The 15,954-nt window shown below is 48.2% G+C and overlaps 3 protein-coding genes across 3 annotated transcripts; 1 reads left to right on the forward strand and 2 right to left on the reverse strand.

Annotated features, from left to right (window-relative positions):
• Window positions 1–2,609: 2,609 nt before the first annotated feature.
• DEU56DRAFT_749973 (uncharacterized protein) lies at window positions 2,610–4,168 on the reverse strand (the record flags this gene model as incomplete). Its single annotated transcript, XM_041349492.1, has 5 exons — window positions 2,610–3,284; window positions 3,333–3,529; window positions 3,577–3,795; window positions 3,843–3,937; window positions 3,993–4,168. The coding sequence occupies 5 exons, from the start codon at window positions 4,166–4,168 to the stop codon at window positions 2,610–2,612; spliced, it is 1,362 nt and encodes a 453-aa protein (XP_041200714.1).
• Window positions 4,169–9,331: 5,163 nt separating this feature from the next.
• On the forward strand, window positions 9,332–11,088 carry DEU56DRAFT_920321 (uncharacterized protein; the record flags this gene model as incomplete). The annotated part of the gene is made up of 5 exons (XM_041358424.1): window positions 9,332–9,913; window positions 9,960–10,091; window positions 10,141–10,425; window positions 10,481–10,812; window positions 10,866–11,088. The coding sequence occupies 5 exons, from the start codon at window positions 9,332–9,334 to the stop codon at window positions 11,086–11,088; spliced, it is 1,554 nt and encodes a 517-aa protein (XP_041200715.1).
• Window positions 11,089–14,461: 3,373 nt separating this feature from the next.
• On the reverse strand, window positions 14,462–15,584 carry DEU56DRAFT_920323 (uncharacterized protein; the record flags this gene model as incomplete). Its single annotated transcript, XM_041358425.1, has 3 exons — window positions 14,462–15,232; window positions 15,279–15,394; window positions 15,449–15,584. 3 exons carry the CDS (start codon window positions 15,582–15,584, stop codon window positions 14,462–14,464), a joined length of 1,023 nt encoding a protein of 340 aa, XP_041200716.1.
• Window positions 15,585–15,954: the final 370 nt, after the last annotated feature.

Genomic DNA, 15,954 nt, shown 5'->3' on the forward strand with positions numbered 1-15,954 from the left:
TTTCAAATTTTATAAGGCAAATGCAGGCAGAATCCAACGCTCCGAACCTTGGCAACAAATCAGCAAGATGTATTCGCTGGTGCATCACAGTGGCATAGAGTGGTGAGCAGGCCCCCTCTGAGAGGACCACATTCTTGCTTATGTAAGCAGTACCACCACCACATTCTCCTAAGACTGATTTTTACAGCCTTCATATGGCTTGGGTAGGATAAGGTAGGACTTGATTTCGAGGTTATTAAGCAATACAAAGACCATGGTAATGCCAGATTTGCACGAGGAAATCAGATTCTGAAGTTGACGACCCTGGCCATGCTGGCCCCCCACACATTGATTTTAACAGCCTTCATATGACCTGCTTGACTTCAGGCATGACTCATTTTAGAGGTTATTGGACCATACAAACATGTTGGTCATGCCATATTTCTCTCTAAAAATCATGTTCCAAATTTGACTACAACCCCTGTCATGCCCCTCCACCCAAAGATCGATTTTTTCAGCCTTCATATGGCTTGCTTGGCTGTAGCTAGGACTCTTTCTAGAGGTTATTGGACCATCTGAATACATTTGTGAAGCCATAATTGCACAATAAAATCAAATTCCAAAGTTGACCCCCTAGGCCATGCTGGCCCCCCCACACATCGATTTTTACAGCCTTCATGTGACTTGCCTGGCATCATGTAGGACTTGATTCCAAGGTTATTGAACACTCCGAAAAGGATGGTTGAGCCAGAATTGCACGAAGAAATCAAATGCTGGAGTTGACCCCCTAGGCCATGCAAGCCTCCCCCACATATCGATTTTTACAGCCTTCATATGACTCGCAAGGGTTGATGTAGGACTCGTTTCCGAGGTTATTGAACACTCTGAAAAGGATGGTCGAGCCAGATTTGCATGAGAAAATCAAATTCCGAAGTTGACCACCAAGGCCATGCTCCCCCACCCAAAGATCGATTTTTTCAGCCTCCATATGGCTTGCTTTTCTTTAGGTAGGACTTGTTCTATAGGTTATTGGACCATACAAACACGTTGGTCGAGCCAGATTTCCCTCTAAAAATCATGTTCCAAAGTTGGCTGCCCCTGACATCCTCCCCCCACCCAAAGATCGATTTTTTCAGCCTTCATATGGCTTGCTTGGCTTTAGCTAGGACTCGTTCTTGAGGTTATTTGACCATCTGAAGACGTTGGTCGAGCCGGATTTTGCTCTAAAAATCATCTTCCAAAGTTGGCCACCAAGGCCATGCTCCCTCACCCAAAGATCGATTTTTCTAGACTTCATATGACTAGCCTGTCCTTCAAAAGCATTTTTCCTGGGGGTTATTGAGCCCTCTGAACACGATGGTGAAGCCAGAATTGCCCGGAAAAATCGTGTTCCTGAGATATACAGGGTCCTCCCCCTCCTCCTGACCTCATATATGTCACTATCCCGGTGTTCCGCCTCAATACCGATACCGAAAACATCTCTCCTAGGGTATTTGAGGCCTCTGAATCGATTGGGAATGGTCTCAGACCTTCCGGAGGTCGGCATTCATGTGATATGGGAGGTAGGCTCAAATATCAGTATTTTGGACATATCTCCACAACCGAACCGCCGTTTTTCTTAATTGTTGGCTCATATCCATCCCAGAAGTACCCTCAATGATATGTACCAGCCCACCAAAAGATATTTTTTTACAAGTTTGAAACCTATTTCTGTTTTGACCCTATAAATGACGGTGCCCCCCCGCAGGCCAACGACGGTGCCCCCCCGCAAGCCAACAACCAGCTGCCGTACGGAAACAATGTGAGTTGTCCCCGAAGATATGGTATTTAACTCACTAGTTTTTTTCAGGCCGCGCCGCAGGACATGGGCGCGGGGAACGTTCAACAGAACCTGCCTGCCCCGCAATATGTAAGTGCACAGTTTCTGTTTAACGATCGACTCACGCGTTTGAACAGGCTCAGAGGAGAGAGTTCGAGGAGCGGGCCATAATAATCACGGCGCGAGTGATGGTGAGTGGGACATGATGTTAGAGAGCATGCTGACAAGTACCCAGCGTATGTGGGAGGACGGGCACGAGATTGCCCGGGGAAACGAGAGGAGAATGGCGGAAGGGTTGGCACCGCTCATACATCAGCCGATTGGGCGATGGCACCGGGGCCTCCTTATGGTGCTTGCGGAGGAGAGGCGTCAAGAGATAAGGAGACTGTGGCAGGAGCTGCTTGAGGTAGAGAGGGTCCTAGGGATCAATGAAGCATAGGTTGGGGGCGCACACAGCAGGAGAAATATCTATATGCACCCATAATTATTATACCGCGCGCTATTACTACACATACCAGCCCTTCTCAATGTTTTCACGCTTTAACTTTGCATTGTCGGTGTCGCCCTTCTCAATGTATTCACGCTTTGACTTTGCATTGTCGGCGTCGTCCTTCTCAATGTATTCACGCTTTGACTTTGCATTGTCGGTGTCGCCCATGAGTACCAAAGTTCTGAAAGACACTACTCACCTATGGGATCAGCCGGTGATTCTCTAGCTAGATGGGACATGTGAGCATGATGGTATTGGATTACATCTAAGACAAGTACAAGGAGCAGGTAAACAGTGCGGTACAATAAATGAGAGGAGTACTTAAGCAATTACAATGGTGTCTATGGCTTCATCGACAGTCTGCAAGTCAATGCATGCCCAACGGCAATCTAATTGTTTCAGATCGCTGAGAATATCCTCAGGTCTAACCCTGGCACTCTTTCCGCGAATGCCTCTTGCAGACATGATCTCTTGCACAGGCTGAGAGAGGAGCGTGGCAGTCACAGGAACGTAGGCCTCGTCTTCTTCAAGCGGTGGTGGGTCTGATAGATAGGCCTCATCATCAGAGGTGACATACTGCTGAGTGTTACAGGAACCTGGGGAATTGGCGAGGTCAGTTGAAGGGAGATTTGGCACAGATGGGTACAAACTTATGGCTATCAAAGGCTTATCGTAAAGGACGATACTCCCTTCTTCGTAAAGCCGGAGGATCGCCCACATAAAGAGGCGCTTCATTCTGACCCTCAGGAGGTTGGAGTTGCGGGTCTGAGCAGCATGTGCGTGAGGTTGAGGGCGTCGCCTCATTTCGGCATGAACAACCCGACTAGCTAGAAGGGCAAGTTCGGGAATCCGGCGTAGATGGGAGAGGGTGAATGCTGGAGAGGCGATATCACAGATATTGCCAAGCGCGTTATGAATGTGATGCTTGAGGTATAACCGAAAAGTGTTGTCGGTAAGGTCAGCGGTCCGCAACTGAGAAGGATGAATAAATTGATCCTACACAACGATGAATTAGTTAGAACTAATATATAGCAAAGTACTTACTGGCATAATAAAAGTCGATGGACGGGATGTCGCACTGTGCGTCAGAGGTGAGGATGGACACTTGATGGACTTCTCCAATATGTCTGAGTCCATCTCTACTGGTATCTCAAAGGGCTTTGGCACTGAGTACGCGGATTTGTGAAGTTCCACGACGGTGACAACGTGCTTCCATTGATCGTTGGTGGAATTGCAGCCCCCTGGGATGAGGTGAGGTCACAGTCAGAGATGCAAAGGGGGAACGTACTGATGGATATGGCTGTAATCCGCCGCCCACCGTGGAATGTCATAACTTTGCCAATGACATCCACTGGGTAGCCGATGGCGGTGACAGTAGGTGGGGGTGGAGGCAGCGGACGTTTGCGTAACGTACATAGGTCTTCAGTCGACATTGACTTTATATCAATGTTGGCGTAGGGCGGGGGGTGGCGAAGCATACACTCAATGACACCTGTATGATCGTCAACTGTGTCCGGGATGAGTAACGACGACTGACGCAAAATGAGAACTAACCAGTGTACACCGTCCATTTATCAGATACGTCAATCCCTACCACGACACCAATGATGTGCACAATACGGCAGGGAATATGGCCAAGCCAGTAAAAGCTGCCATCAGTCCCTGTAGTTGTTAATTGGGTGATTTTCGTACGCATGAGGAGACTAACCTTCAGTGACTTTTTCTCTCATCGAGAGAACATCTCTGATGAAGCAGGGGGCCGTTGCCTTGATTGTGTTTGTCCACTTGTAAATATCTTGGGCAGATGGAGATCTCGTAGGGTGGGTTGTTGAGTTGACATCCCGAAAGTGAACCCGTTTGGTAGGGCGTGGGTCTGCCATGGTTAGTCCCCAAGGCGGAAGGAAGAGGTAATCTAAAAAGTAGTCAGTATACTCCACCGGCATATGTACAAGTTGCATACCTAATGCGTTGGATGGCCTCCTAACCAACTGAATTGCGCCAGACTTTGCGTTCCTCGAAGACGTTGAGAGAGAAGAGCTATTTATTACGTAAGCTAGGTCAGATGTTTGATTTGTAGGGATGAACGAGTGTGCTTACATAATATGGCGAGCCTAAATGCAAATGTTAAAAGTCTATCTATAAATGAGCGATGCTGATCAGTAAGAGAAGACTGGGAGAAAAATCAAAATAATGCTTACAGATTATCGTTGAGTTAGTATTCCTATAAAGTTAGTACTGAAATCAGACATCAAGACGCACAGTGGTGACATTGAAAACATTAGTATTGCGCGCAGGCTAGTATAAACTGCCGCTTATATAGATCGTGATATAGATATGTAGAAAATGTCCCTAAATTCGCCAACCTATTGCATGTCCTTGGAAGGCTCTACTACGCAAATGTCATCAAAACTGTACGTAAATCTAAAGTTTGAACCAGAAGTCAACTGAAACTCTACAGTGCGGGCCTTTAAGTTGCACTTTGCAACGGTCAGGATCAATCCTCGATGATCACCGTTCATAACAAAACATTCTTGATTCTTTCTCCGGGGATCGGATGGAGTGAGAAACTCGACGGGAATGTGGTAGTCCATTCGAGTGCCACCTGCGGTTTTGGCGGTGCACCAGGCTGCGATGTGGCCGGGAGGAGCGATGCCATTGGGCCCACAAAAAGGATCCGGGCAGTGACTATTGGCTAGGCGTTTGATCAATTTTCCACCCTGGAAGCCTGCTGAGACGTTGAAGAGGGCGTGATAGCTGTGAAATTTCAACGCAAACTCCCTCAGCCAACCGATCGGCTCTGGAATAATAGTAAACATCAAATTAAATTATAACATCATGTTGAAGAACTCACCTCGTGGATTATGTTGAGCCGGTTCAACTGTGGGCATGGTGTCGCTGGGGTTCACCGTCCAAGGATCTTCGGCTTGGTTTGAAGGGCCGGCGTTGTCCGTTTGAGTGCCAAAGGCAGCAAGGACCTCGGGTGACCATGAAGCCCAGGGGATGGACGGGCCGGCATCAACGGGGATTGTTCTCTCAGGGGGAGGGGTAACGCTTCGAGCCGGTGGGGCTATGTGAGATCTCCTGCGCATGTCACAAAAAGCAGTGAAATCCTGCCATTGGAGCATCGCGCCATTCAAACGGCAGCCGTAACTAAAATATGTAAACCTTGAGACAAAAATGAATAAAGAGAATAACTCACGTAGTAGCGACATTAGCACGTTTGATGGTCATGTGCGGTTGGCCGTGCACAGCGATAATACAATCATCATTTGAGAGACTGTATAGCGTTGCGCGGAAACCTTTCTTCTCTCCTCCGATGATATAGACTTCTTTGTTGATCCATTTGTTGAACGCGTCGAGGTCTCCATTGCGTGTCTTGACGACAAATCTAATAGGAACCTTGATCTGTAGAATGTTAGATGCATGCCTAAACTGTAGTAAAACACTTACGAGTTCTTGATCGTGTTCAGTCTCTATAGTGAGTAGAGCGTTGACCAAGTCTACTGCGGTCACAACCCCCTTGGTATTAAACTCAGGTCCTCGCGCAACGCTAACCATATCACCCGGTCTAATATCATACCCGCGCTCCCTGGTGAACTTGAGGGTTGCTGGAAGGCGCGTACGTTCGACCATTGATGTGTTAACTTTGACCAAGGTGGGTGCTTCGCCGTCGCATTCGTCACGAAGGAGGTCGTTGTCGTCGTGGAACCATACAAATTCTCCTGAGACCCATAACACCAGCCCACTTCTACCGATCAAGTCTCCGATGGTGACCCTAATGGAGTCGCCGATCTCTATAGACTTGGCCTCCTCTGGAGGGTCGACGTATTGGGGAGCTGCTGAAGAGCCTTGGAGAGTACGATCTATAGGTCTACGGTCCAAGTAATACTTGGAAACTTGGATCTATACATTATATTAGTTAGAGTATCGAATTAATTATAAAATACGTACCTCTTCTTGCGTGCCGGACTGGCAAATGGTGAAGTTTTCGTCATACTTGAGCACAATGTGCCCTTCCACCCCTGAATAAACTCCTGCAACAACCCTAACTTCATCCCCAACGTCGAATACCTGCTCTATTTCAGCGAGCGTCGCTTTCATTTGTTTTTTGCGACCGTCCAAATCGAATTCCAGGGTTACTGACCCGCCGAAGGAATGATCCGTCGCAAGTATGGTGTAGATCTGCCCAGTTTGATCAGGCGTACGGAGGCGCACGCCATCTCCAGCTCGTAAGGAAAGTTTAGAGAAGGCGATTTCAGTTTTCTTGGTGTACGGGGTGTCCCATCCAGATTGGATATGGAGACGAATATCGTTGGGGTGCGGGATGTGGACTAACTCCGTTGCGTACCGATGGAAAGTTTTCTTGAGTAGGCCGCCGTAGTATTCTTCCCCCTTATACTTAAGTCCAATTACTTCTCCATTACGAAGGATTTCAGTTGGGGAAATGCCGGTTGGAAGGCGTGATGGGTCGAAGAGCGCGATGGATCCCTTCGGCATGGTATATGGGAAGTCCCTGGGTGGGACGAGGGCGGTGACAAAGTTATCCGACTGTTCGCAGTCCAATAGGTATGCGATAGCATCCCTATACTTACCCCGCTTGATCCGGAGCCAGGCAGGGTATGGGAACTGCAGCCGCAGCGAGTTAACTTCTGCTTCTTCGTCCTCAGTGACTACATCCCATTTCTTGACTGATGATGCATATTGATCGGGGATGGTCGCAAGAATTGTGCGGGGACTGTCGGAGGTAATGTAAATGTGCGAGGGAATCCATGGTGATATCACGAGCTCGAGCCCTCGTTTCTCGAGATGGTCGGCGATGAATTGCCTGACGGATACTGCAATCCATTAGGCGCAGAATATATGTAGATAATATGCTGACTTACCATTCACAGTAAATACATACATTCGTCTTTTTGGGACGAAACCAACCGCCCGAGGAGGAGGGAGCGATTCAAGGCGCTGAGCATAGATGCTGCTGCTGCGGTTGATCGTCTCCTCAATCCTGGCGACTGCGTCGGAGAGCGTGTGTTTTCTTGAGGGGAGATGCGTGACTTTGGCCTGTCCAGGCTCAAATTCTAATTCTTCTTCTTCTTCCTCTTCCTCCTCGTCCTCTGCATCATCCGCTTCTAGATCGATAAATGGATTCTTTGACTTTGAACGATTAGATAGAACTATACATTTAAAAAATTTAACTCACTTTATGCAATGGACGAGGGCGTGATTTCGAGCTGGAACTCGGAGTAGAATGTACTTTGATGTGCTTGCGCTTGATAGCAAGTAAATTCGATAGGGAGAGCGCATCATCGCCGTCGCCCGAGAACAAGGCTTGTCTCGCCTCCGTCCAGTCTGACGGGTCATGACGATGACCGAGATGTGCGTGGAACTCGGTTTCCATGTTGCCAAAGGTTAGATCGGTGGTAAGAAAGCGCTCCAAGATATCCCAAGCCGCAGGATCCTGCAAGGCTGGTTTATCTTGGGCACGGGATGGGAAAGATGGGTTAACGCGGGATGAACTCGACTCTGCGACCTGCGCCTTGTCGAGGAGTATCACCTCGTCGTCATCTGATTGAGGCTTGGAAAAATGAGTATCAGAGCACACGAGAAAGGATGGAAATTATGCTCACCTGATACCCCGCTTCCTGATTAACTGACTCGTCTCCATCGGATAAAGATGGTACTAGATCGATGTAAGTACGGACAGGACACTTAGTAAATTAAGGACTTACTTTGATTTCTGGTACGTTTTGCGTTGGGCGCGTCCAAAGATGGGCTTGCAGCGCGTTTTGACATTCCTATGCATGAATTGATCAGAGTTCTTGACTTAAACTAATGTAATACGTACTCTAAGGTGATATCTAGTACGCGATGGATGAGATGATGGAAGTGGAAAAGAGGCCTGCAATTGCGAAGGTCAGCCTTTTATAGGGACGACCGATTTGGGTTGCTTACCAAAGCGTCGGGCGGTGGGCACAACAATGGCCAACACAACAATGTGTGGATGCGACTGTGGACGCGACGAATTTGGACAACAATGGTTAACATCCACAGCGAGCGCGCATTACTACTTTTGGTAGTCATGTCGGCGCAACGTGTCCACGCATCAATCCTAAATATAATTTTTCTAAATATACTTTAAGCACATTGTCAAGCGGGGTATGTGTATTTTAAAGGGCGGGGTGTATCTATTTTAAGTATAAGGTGTATGCATGTATTTTAATAATTAAGTCTATTTTAAAAATGGGTGTAGTAGGTAGTGGGGCGGAAAAGAGAAGCAGAAATGAGAAGGGCGGTCTTCATATAGGGATGACAAATAAGTATTGAATCTCAGCTGGTAAATTCCGGTATACGTGGCTGGCGCTTGATTCCGGCGGACCTTGAATCCCAGCTGGTAAATTCCGGTATACGTGGCTGGCGCTTGATTCCGGCGGACTTTGAATGATAATGCAGTTCCCTATATAATGTGCTACCGCCCATTTCACCTCTCTCTTTCGGACCATCATCATTAGTATAGCGCTATAGTATTATGTAGACCTTAAGACTATACTTACTATAGACTTTGCTAGTACTGTAGTACTATAGACTTTACTATGTCATTTGTGAACTTTAATTATAAAATTCTGGCGCTTCTAAACTTCGGATCAACACCCTTTGCGGATCAATCATAAGGCACACACCTTGTCAAGGTGCGGATCAATCATAAGGCACGTAGGCGCGGATCAATTGTAAGGCATGTACTCTTTAAATTAAAAGTGAATCTAGACGACTAACATTAATCATAGACTTTTGTGCGGATCAATTCAAAAAGCACGACGTACTTTGCAATTCTAAGGTGTGTATGTTGTAAACGAACAGTGAATCTTGACTCTAACATTTGTTATATACATTTGTGCAGATCAAACTCACGCACGTACTCTGTAAACACAGCGTGATTCAGATGGAAGGACTTGAAGGTTCCTGCGGCCCAGTAAGTAAGTATGTGCTACCCTGGTAATATTACTGACGAGTTTTAATAGACATGTACTTACGGCTCATTTGAATCGTCCATGTACATGGACGGCAGCACATCCCCCCTCAGCAGCTTGTCAGAGCTTTCTGAAGACGATGACGACATGTCATCCCTCAGTTCGTTGTCTGAAATGTCAGAGGACGGTGACGGTGAAGCCCACGAGGTCGTTACTGATGGCAGGCTCGTGTCACAAGCAGCGGCTGCCATCAAAGGTGAGGAAAAGAGCCACCTTCGCAAGGTAACAGCAGTACCGCATCCTAAGACGGTGCTTCTGAAGCCCAGTGCTTATCAACGCACGTCTGGCAAAAGTAAGTCTGGCAAACGCAAGTCTGACAGACATACTTTGGGCAAGCGCAAGCAACAGCAGCGCTTGTTACAACACATATATCACGACTTACAGTACTGGGCGGACGAAGCGCCGGTCTACAAGCTTCAAGGTGTCAACCTGCAAAAGCTGCAGAGCCGAACCAAGAATGCGCCGAAAGACAAAGAGAAGGCGCGGGCGATCATTAGAGAGATGGAGTCATGGGAGAGCGACGGAGCGTCGGGAGTTTTTCAAGATGAGGTGGGGAATACCCTGGTCGCCTACTTTGGACGGCGTGTCAAGGCCGAGGTTAATGTGAGTTCATTAGCCGTCTTGATTACTTGCGCTAACAGGAGAACAGACTGACAGAATGTCCCTTGATCCTGTTGCCTACAATCCAGGGCCTAAGGCGCCTTCTGCACTGGGGCGATCCCCAGCATGCTTGGACAAGGCTGAGAGAGACGGCAAAAAAGTATATTCAGACGGACTCAAGGTAATTTTTTACGTAGCTTACTTTGAATCCAACTCACGCCTAGATTTAGAGGGAGACCCTTGATAAGGTGCATGTAGCAACGCAGCTGCTGGTGCACCATATCGGCATGGAACATGCCAAGCGGGACGGTCGCCACGATAAAGGCGACTTTTTAATGAGGTACCCCAAGGACTGCGGTCCGCCTGGTGGTCCCATGACCGAATCTGAAGATCGTCAAAGTTTCGTATTAGAGGGCGTAGAGTATGTATACCATGACTATACCTTCACCTCTGAGACTACTGGCGTCCTACACCTGGTCCATGGATGGCCAGACCAAGCGCATGACGCGACAAAGGTAAGCACTCTTCATCTACAGCGTGCTTAACCTTAACTCACATTTATGACCTCAGTACGGAATCCATCCCTCCAAAAACATGGTGTCTGGACCCCACGGGGCACCACAAGTCCACGCATACTTTAATGCCACTGAGACCTTGGCGTTACGCTTGGCCGTGATGTTTCGGAAGGCCTTTCCCGAGTTCTACAAGAAATACCGGAAGGCGTTCGATGCAGGCAAGTGGACAGTAGTCGATCCTGGCCCCTTTCTTGGTAGAGTCATCGTGTGGAAGTTGTCTGTGAGCCCACATCAGGATGGCCTAGACGAGGGGCCGGCTGTCATCTTCCCAATGGGGCGTTTCGAGGGCGGTGAATGTTACCTCCCTGATTTGAAGCTGAAACTTTCGTGAGTAGTTTATTAGTCCTTCAATACTTTACCCCGCACTCATCCCTTTCAAGGTACCGCCCAGGGGAAGTTATAATCTTAATGGCGGGCGCACTATACCACAGTATAGGAGAGTGGACGCCAGCCCCTGGAGTTTCAAAGGATGGACTTACCCCAGGGCGTATAGGTAATGTCTGGTTTTTTCCTCATTCCTCTTATGAGGTTTTGAAGGACAAACCGGCCAATTGGGCTCTTCAAAGTGCGGGGGGCACTATAACCATCCAAAGTCATACCTAGTAGTTAGTAGTTTGTACTGTCACGCCTTGAACAATACAATAGTGTCACACAACAGCGGTCATAGTCGAAGCGGTAATCAAAGATGTGTTGGAAGTCCTAACGACGGATCTACCTCGAGACCCTGTGTCTGAATTGATGGTATAGTGTCTGCAACGCAAAACAAATAAGTCCATAGCTACAGGAATCACACAAAGGTAAAGTTTCTGAGGTACCAATCTAAAGCCTCTTGATTTGTTTTCACCTGTGAAACTATGAGTAGTGAGCAGCGAAAGTACTAACTAACTAACTTTGTTTTTACTAAAGTGTCGCAGTTCCAGGCCTTCTCGGGTTCTTGCTCGAGAAAGCGCTACGTACGCTTGACCTTGTCAAACAGTTAGGATACAACTTTGTATTAATTGACTGACTTACCGTCTGCAAATGCCTTATCGAGGTCAACGACGACCTTTTCCAACGTAAGACTCTGGCTTTTGTGGATCGTCATAGCCCACGACAGGGCCAATGGTAGCTGTAATGTTGGTGAGAATTGCAACAAATCCAGAAAGAGTAAACATACCTGCAGCCGGCGTGCGATAACCCTGCCTTTAATTTGAAGGGTGAACTCGTTGGGCATGACTAGTACACATTCGGGGCCCTCGCTTGTGGTAAACTTCACCAAGGGATAGAGGTTTGTCAAGTCTCTGAGCTCAGCCCGAGACGCTATGTAGCAATCGAGGGGGTAGTCGTGCTCATTGACTGCGATGTGACGTAGGAGACCGACTTTGCGGCCAGCGTGGTGGCGGTCTGCTTGACCTGGTTTGAAGAAACCAACTACTCGGCCAGTAGAGCCGTTGGCCAGGCCATCGCCAAGATTTTGGAGGAGCATGACTTGCGCTCCAATCTTCAAGTCAATTTTGCTGTCTACGGGAAGCTCCTTGAAGATTCGGCGGTCCTTGTTTCCGCAGAGGTCATCAAGAGCGTCGTAATGAAAATTGTAGTCCTGGAGCTGCTCAAGACGATGCTGGTTCATCTGCTGGACTTCTTTGCGGGTGGGGAAGAGGTAGATAGAGTCTATAGCAGGTAGGTAGTTGGGGGTGATTTGCCGCTCCAGGGATTTGAAAAATGCCAGACTGGATTGATCAAAGTTGCCCACCCTGCACTTGTTAAGAGCAGAGATCAACTCTGCACACATCATCAGAACAGCTCACAGCAGTTAGGGAGGTACGCACCTTGGTCCACTTGGCGGTGAACTGTGGAAAGGCAGATGACAGCAGGAAACAAGTCCGTCCAACAACTTGCTTCAAATGTGAGGCCCTCCTTTGGATATTGGACGGGGGGAAGCTGCAAGAAATCCCCTACGCCGATAACCTAGGTAGGGGGTTAGACATGCTGAAATTGGTGGATAGAGCGCTAACTCACTTGAATGCCTCCAAAAGGTTTGTCAATCCCTCGAAGATGACGCGCAGCTCTATCAAGGCGATCTATATACTGGGCGGTGATCATCGGCACTGTGATGGATGAGTACCTAGCGCATGGGCAATGGTAGGGCAACGTACGTTCGTCAATAACTAGTGCTTTGGCTGAAAGCCACCTTGCCTTCACCATGTCCTTGCGGTCTATCTTCTTTACCATCTCTACATCACCTTTCTCATCGCCAGCTGACGCCTGCCCAAGAATGAAGGGTCTGACCTATAGCAAAGTAAGACAAGTGAAGTCATGCGCTAAGGCAAGGAACTTACCTCCAATTTTCAAGGAGGAAACGCCAGTGCTCGAGGTGACACCTACGTCATCAATGGTATTGTACTTGATCCGCAGCCCTTGGATAATGTGCTGGATGAGATACGTCTTGCCAGTGCCTTTGACCACGTGAATATAATGAGAACATCTTAGACACAGTACGTACCAGCCCCACCAGTGATGAAGGCCCCTGTGCCGTCCATGACTGTGGTGAATATTGCTTTCTGCTCTGTGTTTAGAGTGGAGATATCAGCCTGCGGGAGGTTGAGGTTTGCGCGATGTAGGTACTGCGCGATTGGCGCTTGGCCAGTTGGATATTGTCCATGAGACTGATGCCCAGGAGTCATAAGAGCGTTTAGGTATACTAGTGGCCAAGAAATATGGAATCAAGCGCATATAGTATGGTAATCTGAGAGACTAGAAAGAGCGTGTATGCTAGGTGTTGCGATGATGTCATTTGTCACGTAGGGTAATTAAAGTAAACTGAAGTGTATCACGTGATAAATCATATGATAAAAAACTGCCAAGGTTTCTCCATCCGCCGTGATACCCACTGAGGCTCTCCAAAAGAGGCAGGGTACGTGCCAAAGAAAGCAGTATACGTCAGAGTCTGCATCCTTACACCAGTCTTGAGTGAAAAGGGACATCTAGTGGAATGCGGGGATGATTGTGAGTCGACCGTAGTGGTAGCACTGGTAGGATTGCGACAGACAGAACCAAGCACCACCAATACAAATGAAAATGAGTGCTAAAGGTGGTGCCGTGCCTAGAGGCAGGTTAGTCGGGAAGAACATGGACTTTGAGCTGTAAATGCGTGATGGAGCAGCATCAAGGACAGAGTATCAGAATCAGTAGACGCGGTGTAGATAGCTACAGTACAGACTCACCTGCAACAGGCAATGGGCTTCATGTGACGGAACAATGATAGTCTGAACTAGTGAACTTAGCCATTGGGAACTGGAGGGACACCGCCAGACATTGTTCAAGTGTGTCTTTGACCTAGGGTAGCTCTTGGTCGGTGTCCAATTGGACGTTGACTTTGCGCAGGGGTATATTCGAGTATACGAGCACAAAGTGCAGCCCAGGCGGCATGACCCAGGGGGCGTGCAAAGCACACCCAACACAGGTTGGAACTCCACAGGTTGGAACTGCAGAGCTCAATTAACTCAGCTTGGAACTGTCATGGCGGTGATGGTGGTTGTGGAAGATGAGAAATGGATTACATAATGCATGGTGAGCCTTGTTTGTAGGGATGAGCGATGTGTGAGCCACAACTCATGCAAACAACGCGTCATGGGAATGTTGTCACGTGACATTGACTACATCGGGAAGCAAGAAGTTGAGATAGGGGGGTCTTCATATAAGAGGTATCTCACCTGGATGCGTTGTTCTGGACGAATGTGTTGGTGTAATGGCGATATTCCTTTGCGAAATTAGATTTAATAAACACTAGTTAGTTAATGCAACGTACTATGAGAATGAGGACACCATAAAGCATTATGAATTACATCTTCGCGTAAACTGGCCGACTCTAAAAGTACAACGCGGTAGTACATCTAACTATTGTATACACAGTGTCCGAGTGGTGCCTATCCGACAATGATAATAAAGTACATGGCAACCGAAAGTCCGTGAGAGCAGTGCGAGTCCGATGAGTATTCTACAAGTCCGCCATCCTCTTGTTTGCTTCGGCCAGCGTATCCACCCAGTCGATCTCCGTTAACTCTGGAACGGATGATGCAAAAGCAATCAACAGGTCAAAGAGGTTCGGGGTAGCTCTGGTGGGGAGGGCCATGAGAGGCGATGCCTTGAAGAGCCAGAGGACGAAGGAGTCGATGTTCTGAACAACGGTGTGGTAGTTGTGCTTGCCAAGCAGTCCAAATACCACACGTTGCAGCGCTGGGATGCAGAAGATGAGATACGGGATCCCGATCCAGATGTCCTGGAGAGCCTCGCTGTCGCAATGACGTTCCACAGGATGGTGAAAGGTCATGCAGCCGCAACAGGAGAAGCACAGTATGCTTTTGTTCACGGCTTTGCGCATGGCCTTGCGGAACACGCTCTTGTAGTTAGCCATGTCGATCAGATCGCAGTAACGGAGGTCCGAATGCTGGTTGATGAATGAGAGGGAAGATGATATACCGTGAAGGGGGCAGGTACCCATGTTGTCGTCCATGTACTCGCTGATTCTCTGCAGTTTCAGCTCGCGTTCCATGGGGATGGTCTTGGGATTGGACGAAGTGGTGTCGGGTGTGGGTGAAGAGGGAGGCTCGATTCTACGTTTCTTGCTGGCAGGCTCGCCGGGCAACTGTGAGAATGGGGTGGCTAAGCCCACTCGGTAATTGCCCTGGGACGGGGTGCTACAGCCAAAAGTGGATGATTCTGCTGAATCTGAAGGCGAGTGAGAGATAGGCAGGGGTTGTGCAGTTATCTTGAAATTCGTCAGTAGGGGGAGATTGAGTAACGTAAAAACTTACAGTAATATGGCCAATCAAATGCAGGTATAGGGCCGCAGGCAGCCCCGTGAATGAGCATTTGACGAATGGGCACTGATAGCCTTTGGAATGTATCTGTCTTGCAACGACAAGAATACCTTGAAAGTAGAGTCAGTAAATATTTTATACACACGCGGAGCGCCTCCACTCACCAAGCAAGTTGAAAGTTAATTGAGGGTCTTCGTTGTGCACAGATACGTGCCTGACCATATCGGTGGTCGGTTTGTTGCAGAAGAGGCAGCTCTGCAAGGCTTGGCGACTGAGTTTTGGAGCAAAGGGGTGAGCCATGGGGGAAGGAATGAGGACGATATAGGATGGTAGGGAGATGGGGGGTTTTTATATGTCGAGCAAGTCTCCGGGAGACTAGGAAAAGAAGCAGCCGCGGAGACCGGGTGGTGGAATAGAAGCATCACTGGCAGCTGTCAAACTAAGTAGAAGACGCTTCCTATATGCGCGTCATGAAAGCAATTTGATCGGCGAGTAGATCATTTACGCTAGGGTCAGTCGCGATCAGCAAAGGTAAGATGTGATTAGAGAGCGCAGACAATCACCCTGTTGAACATAGATAACCAAGGAGGACGCCAGAAAGATAACCTTGAAGTGGGATAGGTGCGTCAGAATGCTGCCCTGGCAGATATAAAACTCAAGCAGAAGCATG

The sequence above is a fragment of the Suillus clintonianus genome (assembly GCF_016758775.1).
Source record: "Suillus clintonianus strain FC179 chromosome Unknown DEU56scaffold_222, whole genome shotgun sequence".
NCBI lineage: Eukaryota > Fungi > Basidiomycota > Agaricomycetes > Boletales > Suillaceae > Suillus > Suillus clintonianus.